This window comes from Mus pahari, chromosome 19, assembly GCF_900095145.1.
Source record: "Mus pahari chromosome 19, PAHARI_EIJ_v1.1, whole genome shotgun sequence".
NCBI classification, from domain to species: Eukaryota; Metazoa; Chordata; class Mammalia; order Rodentia; family Muridae; genus Mus; species Mus pahari.
Window position 1 is genome coordinate 44,863,300 of NC_034608.1, and position 8,565 is coordinate 44,871,864.

Sequence of the window (8,565 nt, forward strand, 5' to 3'; positions counted from 1 at the left end):
GGGCTGTATTTGACACTGTGCTTTCTCGAGGGATGCTCTGTTAGCACGATGATACCCAGAGCCCGTCCGAGCTGATGTCCCTGACCACTGTCTTCCTTCCCATCAGTTGTTATTTGTCCCCTTCTCCAGGCTGTACGAGTGACAAAGCCCAATATACCTGAGGCAATCCGCAGGAACTATGAGCTGATGTGAGTATGCCCTGGCCTAAACTGACCGCCATGAGCGCCCAGAGCCACAGGCTCTGATCCCCCTTCCCTTAGCATGTTAGTCTGCTGCACTGTAAGCTTGGGGGCATGTCAGCACACTCAGGGCCGCAGAGGAGCCCTGGAGAGCAGTGGTGCTTTTAAATGGTGAGAGAGTCCTAGCAGTGGAGATACAGGTACAGAAAGGAAGGCTACTGGCAGGTCTGCTTCATTAAACTTGTTTCTGTTTCTGTTATTTTGCTCGGGGTGGGGTGGGGGGTGGCGGTCTTGTTAGGTGTCCAGGCTAGTCCCAAGCTTCTATCTATGCCTAAGCTGTCCTCCTACCTCAGCCTTCCAAGGAGCTGGGACTACAAGCATGCACAGAAGAAGGCCATATGGTTGTATGATGTGCGATCAGCATAAAGGCAGAGCCCCTGAACAGCCTTGCATGGGAGAGCAGAGGCATCTGAGTGCTGCTTCTCAGCCAGAGCTGGGTTTCTCAGGGAGCACGGAGTTCCCATCCCTCCTGCAGTCTCACGGCTGCATGCTTTTCCTTCCAGGGAAAGCGAGAAGACGAAGCTTCTCATTGCAGCCCAGAAGCAGAAGGTGGTGGAAAAGGAGGCAGAAACAGAGAGGAAGAAGGCCCTCATTGGTCTGTGTTGGTTCTCTAATCCCCTTTCAGGGAATAAAGGTTGGGGATGGTGAGATGATGTAAGGAAGGCCAAGGCGTGGTTAATTCCCTCAAAATGCTTCTGGTGTGCTGGGGTGGCGTTCATATCCCCAGGAGCCAAGTGGAAATTATCAGATCATGGACATAGGTAGTGAGTGAGTCTTGGGTCTCTGAAGTGGAAGGGCATTTTCTTAATAGGAATGACTGCCATTCACTGAGAACTTGATATGTGAAATAATTCAGTTGTCATATCACCTCCAGTGGAAAGTGCTGTCATTTGCTTGGATTTCTTGTTCATTTGATTTCTTAAATATTATTTTATTTATTATTCTGTGGGGTGAGGTGGGAGTTGGGAGCTATGCCTGTAAGTAGGAGCTGATATGCCATGGCACAATTGTGGAGGTCAGTGAGCAACTTCCAGGATGCTCCTCCCACTGTGTACTGAGGTCGCAGACTGCCCAGCAAGCACGTGTACCCACTCAGCATCTTGAGGTACTTGTTTGTTTCACTGAGCTCTGTATACGTGTCCAAGGCCATGTGGCAGATAAGAGAAAGCACCAGAGCTCTGGCCAACCCAAGCTGTTTCCTAAAGTGAGATGTCAGGGAGACTTTAGAAGGCTGATGTCCCCGGAGCATGCTTGTCTCCTGGGTTAGCTCCCTCGGTTACTGTTTGATGGTGACACTGTGCTCCTATGCTCACGGGGACATTCGTCTTTGCTCAGGTGTGCCCATGGCAGCTGCCCTCTGTGGACTTGGCTCTCTGAGCAAACCCAGTCAGGTTTTAGGGCACTCAGATCAGGGGACAGGTACAGTCAATCAAGGTCTTTTGTGTTTACATTATTTGTGTATATGTGAGCACGTGCATGCCATGGTGCTTATGTGGAGGCTAGCAGACAGCCTGACCACCTGTGGGAGCCAGTTCTCCTTCCACCATGTGGGCCTGGGGTGGAACTTGCATCAGCAGGCGCCTTTACCCACTGAGCCATCTCACCTCCCTAGCCAAGCTTTTGACATGTCAACAGTAAATCATTTCTCCGCTTTATTCTCTCAGAGGCAGAAAAAGTGGCACAGGTTGCAGAAATCACCTATGGGCAAAAGGTGATGGAGAAGGAGACAGAGAAGAAGATCTCAGAAATCGAAGGTGAGCACTCATGATGTTGTGCCTGATGGAGCATGGGTGGCTGAGTTATTTCCTGAGCTCTTTAGTCTCTGTTTCAGGTGTCATGATGTCTCTGAAACACTAGTTCTCCTCTGCTTAGACTCAGGGTCAGAACTTGGAGCCAGCGTTGACAGGAGGCAGGAATACCGGCTCAGCAAGTGTTGTTTGTGTAGATTGTGCACTGAGCATTCTCTTGAGAGGGAAAAGAGAAATGAAGGGCTGATGAAGTCATCCAGTGGGTGGAAGTGCTTGCCGCCAAACCCAAGGCCCTGAATTTATACCAACAAGCCTCAGGGTGGAAAGAGAGCCAGCTCCTGAGAGCTGTCATCTGACCCCTGAGCACTCACCATGGCATGCTTGCACATGCACACATACACATACACACATACCTTATAAATGTTTATAAGTAACTCACTAAACAGTGCTGGAAGCAAGGGTGTCGGTCCAGGCATGGTAACATAGTCCTATAGTCTCAGCACCTAGGTGAAGGCAGAACAGGGTGGTGGGCCACAGAGCAGGACGCTGGCTCAGAGAAGATAAGAGATAAGAGGAAGAGAAGGAGAGAGATCTCACAGCCCCTGTTGAGCTGAGCTCAGTCTAACAAGTACCTCTGAGCACTCCGACATTGGACCCAAACGCAGCTATCCCTGCCCTGCTCTCTCTAGAGCCGGGCGTGTTGACACACACTGTCATCCATAGAAGGCCCTGTGGGGGACAGGAGGCAGTTGGTTGCATAGTTTCATCTTAGAGTTTGCTCTCGCACGCAGGCCCACGCAGACATTAGGTTAGCCTTGGTGACGACCCTTTTCAGCATGTGCAGCTCTGGAGCTGAGAAGTGTTGGTCACTCGCTCCCAGCCATCACTCACTGCAGTCCCCTCCTGGGCCCTTACTTTCCCCACTGCCCTCACCTTGCTTCATGTAGTGTTCTGTCAGTGATTTCCAGGGCAAAGGTGGATCCTCAGGCCACATTGTTCCATGTAATTATACACCCACTGTGGAGACTTCGTGCTTTGCAGGGACCTACCGAGCAGCTGATTAGGATGTCACAGATCGTGGGCTCTCACCAGGGAGCTCTTGGTAAAGCAGTGCTTTCATTTCCTATAAATGGTTGTCATGGGGCTGAGAGAGGCACAGCTGCTAAGAGAGTTTTATTGCTCTTCCAGAGGACCTGAGTTTAGTATCCAGTACATACATTGTTCAGGTCACAACCACCTATAAATCCCACTCCAGAAGGATTTGACACTTCTTGGTTCTATAGACACCTGTGCTTACAAGCACATAATCACACACAGATAAACATACTTAAAAATAAACTTTTATAAAATGCATCATTTTACTTACCGCCTTATTGGGATTACTGGGTACAGAAAAACACCAGCAGCAGGCCAGCTGAGATGGCTCAGCAGCGGAAGCACTCACTGCCAAGCCGACAGCCCAAGTTAGATCACCGCAGAAGGAGAGACCTGAGTTCCCTAAGTTGCCCTCTCATCTCCACACAGGTGCCGTGCTGTCTGTGCCCCACCCCTCTCAGTAAATAAACACTGTAGCAATGAAAAGGTTTTAATTTTTTAAAATGGTGTAAAGGAAGCAAAAACAACCATAAACTAGTTACTGCCCCTGAATATTTCTTTGTGAATGTGACTAGAGTGCGACTGGCGCATCCCCAGGCCACAGGGCTCAAAGCTGAGCTGGGCATCACCACAGAGCCGGAGGGTTACTGCTACATGAAGTGATGAAGCAGGTCTGAACCAGACAGTGCTCCTCTGAACCAGCGTACACGAATCTAGAGTTAGCCAAGCTCATCACTGTTAGAAACTTTGGGGAGATGAAGTTGGAAAGCCTTGAGCTACTTTACATTTGTGGGATTCAGTCTTAGGTAGACCTGTGACAGGCATGGCAGTACATGTTTATAATCCCAGCACTGGAAAGGCAGGGTCAGGGTGATACCATGTGATATGCATACATACATACATGCATACATACATACGTCCATTCATACACGATGAAGCCATGATGGAGGTGTCCTGTAGTAAACTGAAGCTCTGGCTGGACTGTCATGAAGATCTCAGGTTATTTTCTCTTGGTTTCTCTGTAGTAACAGGAAGTCTGCATAGTCCAGTGCTAGCCTAGCTATAAGGTGAGACCATTTCAAACACAAAATACACACACACAAAAACCAATCTCTCCAAGGCCATGGAGACCAGAAAATGTCTTTGTTGGGTTTTTGTTTTCTGCAGTGCCAGGAATGGAACCTGGGCTTTATGTGTGCTGGGCAGGTGCTATCTATACCACTGAGCTGTAATCGCCAGCCCCCAGACTGTGCCTTCCCATGGGTTTGTACTTGATCCAGTTCCCTGCGCCCTTCACCCCTTAGATGCTGCGTTCCTGGCCCGGGAGAAGGCGAAGGCTGATGCTGAGTGCTACACGGCGCTGAAGATTGCAGAAGCAAATAAGGTAAAGGCCGCCTGACCCACCGTCCTGAGGAGGTGTTTGTCTTTGCTGTTCGCTACCCAGAGCCCTCACAGCAGAACTGAGGGCCCTCTGCTGGGTGAGACAGGCACTTCTCTTGTGTGGGAAGCCTTAATAGAAGCTTCATTTTGTGTCAAACAGGAAAACTCTTGAAACTGTTGCTACTCTGTCATAAGACCTTAGATTATTTTCTCTCAGAAAAGAATGGTTTCTGGGTAACAGGAAGGCCCTGAGACATGAAGGCGCATGTCTGCCTGACAGATGCCCTCCCCTGATGCAATTCCTCTCTGGTGTCCTCTCCTAAGCTCTCTCCACTTTTCCGTCACAGCTCAAGCTGACTCCGGAGTATCTGCAGCTGATGAAGTACAAGGCCATTGCTTCCAACAGCAAGATTTACTTCGGCAAAGACATCCCCAACATGTTTATGGATTCCGCAGGGGGGCTGGGCAAGCAGTTTGAGGGGCTGAGCGACGACAAGCTGGGCTTTGGCCTAGAAGATGAGCCCCTCGAGGCACCCACAAAGGAGAACTGAGGAAACCCTGTCTGCAAGCTCTGCTCGGGCAGCTTAGAGAAAGCTGTATTCTTTAAGACGAGACGGAGCGCTCCTCCTTCTACACTACCTTCCTTGACTCTTCTTACTGTGGTTAAAAGGAAGAAATGGACACAAACTTACCCCCTTCTGGGAAGGGAGAGCAGATGGAGAGTTGTTTTTTGGGTTTATTTTTAATTCAGGTAAGTTGTATGACTTCTGAGAAGGTGTGTTCACCATAGATTTGACCTCTGACCTGCAGACACCAACATTGTCACTTTGAAGCTGGCTTAAGTGGGGCTATTGTCAGTGTGAAGAGGGAGAGTGTGTGCTGCCTCCTCACGGCTGGAGTTCCTTCAGGGGAAAATGTACTTCACAGTTCTCTCCCTTGCCTCTAGTGTAGGCGATGTCTGCATGTGAGGCACCTGAGCTGCAGAGTGTTGGCCTGCTGGGCTTTTTGAGTGGATCTCAGGAGTTAAGCTGTCTTGAGCCCTTTTTAGGAAGAACTTGGTGCTAGGTTTTGCAAGGTTTTCTACACACTGTACGCTGCCCTAGTGTTTGCTGGCCACATCTCACTGCAGCAGGGCTTGGTCACACCACACACTCCTTTTCTGTACTTTGACCTGATCTGTGATCTCATTTCTTCTTGAATAATGTATTCATTAGTTGCACTCAGCATTAAGATGGGAACAAACAAGTGCTGTACTAGCTGATGGCATAGCTCCTTAACACCTGCTAGCACTGCAGTGCTGTGTGGCTAACTGTGTATACTTTTGAGACCAAACGTCTTTATTATTATGGAGACTCTTCACTGAAGAGCTCTTAGCACTGTGGAGAAAGGCCCAGCCAGATGACACCCAAGTCGTAGTGCCTATGGCCTGTGCTGGGCTTTGTCTGACACACTGAGGAGGAGAGCTTTGAAATCCAGAGAGCAGGCAGCCACTTGAGGGTCGGCTCCAGAGCAGCATGATAGGTGAAAGGCAGAATTCATGCCCGTGCCTGTGGGCTGCGTTGGATCCCCGTGTTTCCTTTTTCATTGCTCATTAGGAAAATAGTGAGTCACCCTAGGAAACTGAGAATGGGAAGAACAGATATGAAAGAAAGGGATTTCTTATCCTGAAATTGCACTGGGGGCAGGGCTCCACCATGGCCTGTGAGTGCACACAGAATGCCTTTGTGGAGGGCAGCTCTGCAGTTAGTCTGCAGACATGGCAGTACCCCGTGCAACCATGACTGGCTCTAGCTTAGGACTTGGCCTTGTTAGCTGGTCCCCTACCTCATCCTCCCACACACACAAAGCACCTTCTGTTCTCTCTTAGGTGACTACAATAAATGATATTTTCTGGCATCAATTCCCACCTCAGTTTTGGTTTTGTAAGTAGGGCCAGTTTGCTCCTAAGTGGCACCAGACTTGTCAGGTATTTGGGAAGCATTCAGTCGGCCCAAAAAGAGGCAGAGTTCATTGTGCTTACTTCAGATGTTCCCTTCTCTGCCCTGACTCCTGTCTGGACTGAGATTTCTCAGGCTACTGATCCTGGCCACACTGTGTACAAACTACAAAATGTTCTGGAAAGGACATTTTAATGTGCTCAAAAGCTCTTGCAAACGTTTTTTTTTTTTTTTTCCCCAAGACCAACTCATCTTCTTCCCATTTGTTGCTGCTAATCACTTGTTGAGAGCAACGTGCTGTACCCAGCCTCCTGTCTTGTACATGCACCTCAGAAAACACTACTTCAGTGGGGTCGGTGCAGGAGGCAGTGTATCCCGCCAGCCAGCACCCTCCTAGCCCAAGAAGCTCTGTAACTCGCATTCTGAGAGCTCATCCCTCCATCACAAAGAGCCCCAGTAAAGTCCTGCTGCAGCTGCTCCTTCTCTGCCCCTCTAATGTCACTTCTTCAACAAAACATAAATGTCCCCATGTCGTAGCATAAATTCAGTAGCTATTGGTATCTGTCACAGCAGTAAAATCATGGAACTCAGATGTCTTTTTAGCATGGGATACCTAGCCCATCTGTCTTTGTGACCTTGTTTTTTGTAATACTATAAAATCTGATTGTAAAGCATTTGAATTCTAAACATATAAAATGTGATAAGCCTGCATTTTGTAGGCAGTGAAGACATGGCTGCTATTTTTAAGTAGAACTTCTATCAAAATACGTTAACTGTTTGTAAAATTCAGTTTTTGTAGGACTTTCCCAAGGCACAGCCACCTTGGTATAATGCTTCTCACTAAATGTTGCAGAAGCAATTCATATTCCATATAGGTTTTTAATCACTTTTCAATATATGGTTAGAATGTAAGGAAGCCTACATTTAATAATTTCTATATAACTAAAGATAGGTGTGGAGGACTCCGTGTGGGTACTGAGAAGGAATGAAGTGCTCTGAAAAAGGAGGTGTTTCACAAACCATCTGTGGGGCTGTGTATCTTGTGAAAGCGAGATAGCCGTGCTTATTCCTGGGCTGTTGTCAGCTGGACGTTGATAAACTGTACCTGGACAATAGCTACTCTGGCTGTGAACTTTACCTACTTCGTTGTCCTCAGTGGGGTTCTAGCCACTGTTTGTTTCCTTATAAAAGCTGTAATGGGCAATCATGTGTTTGTACTTCCATTCCTTTTTATCTCTACTTCTGTGTAAACTGGTGATTGAATAGTTAAAGCAATATTTTCAGTGTGCCCCAAGGGTTTTAATGAGCCTTTATAACTGAGAAATGATTCTTGTTATATTAATTATTCCATAAATGATAATAATAGATAAATTACCTTGGGTTAATAACTCCAGGATTTGTTTCAGACAACAAAAAAGGTCTCAATGTGAATATACTTATACTTTGGGTTTAATTTTAGTCTTGCTAAATAAAATGTTTTTGTCTTTTTTGATTAAAGTAAAGTTTACCAGTAGCTCGGAGGACAGGGATAGAAATCAAACTTCCTTCTTAGGTTTTCCCTAAAAATATATCCAGGTGATATGGATTCTTACCAGCATGGTGGTGCATGCCTTTAGCTCCAGCCCTCAAGGAGAAGGAGCTGTTTGAGCCCAGCCTTGTCTGCAGAGTGAGACCATGGCAGAAACAAACAGCACATTGCTGCATTTCTCCAGAAGATAAAGGCTTTCCCAGTTGACCCTAACCTCATGTGAAATCAGTTTAGGTAACTCCCTGACTGGCTGTGGCAAACTGCCTAGCCTAGTGTCACTAGATAAGTGTTAATGTCAGTTAACTTTACAAAAACTATATACAATCCCAAATAGTCCACTTTTGTAGAAGAATTTGTACTTTATCTGAAATTTGCATTTAACTTGATATTTTCTTTTAAATAACAAGTTTGGAATTTTTTGGTTTGGGTTTAGTGTATATAGTCTAGGGTGTTTTGCCTGATGTATGTCTGCGAACCACATGCATACCTGGTGCCTATGGAGGCCAGAAGAGGGCATTGGATTTTCCAAACAGGGCAGTTGTGAGCTGTCCCTTGTTTGCTGGGATCAAGCAGGGTCCTCCTGCTTGAAGAGCAGCCAGTGCTCTTAACCTCTGAACCATCTCCCCCTCCCCTGCCCC

The 8,565-nt window shown here is 47.3% G+C and overlaps 1 protein-coding gene across 1 annotated transcript in view; it reads left to right on the forward strand.

The window, feature by feature from the left end:
* The window catches only part of Erlin2 (ER lipid raft associated 2), a 15,749-nt gene extending 7,875 nt beyond the window's left edge, over positions 1-7,874 (forward strand). The window contains exons 7-11 of the mRNA XM_029531708.1: positions 130-188; positions 743-834; positions 1,904-1,993; positions 4,387-4,466; positions 4,810-7,874. Coding sequence (XP_029387568.1) covers positions 130-188; positions 743-834; positions 1,904-1,993; positions 4,387-4,466; positions 4,810-5,013 — 525 coding nt within the window. The 3' untranslated portion in view covers positions 5,014-7,874. The remainder of the gene's footprint in view (positions 1-129; positions 189-742; positions 835-1,903; positions 1,994-4,386; positions 4,467-4,809) is intronic.
* The last annotated feature ends 691 nt before the right edge of the window (positions 7,875-8,565 follow it).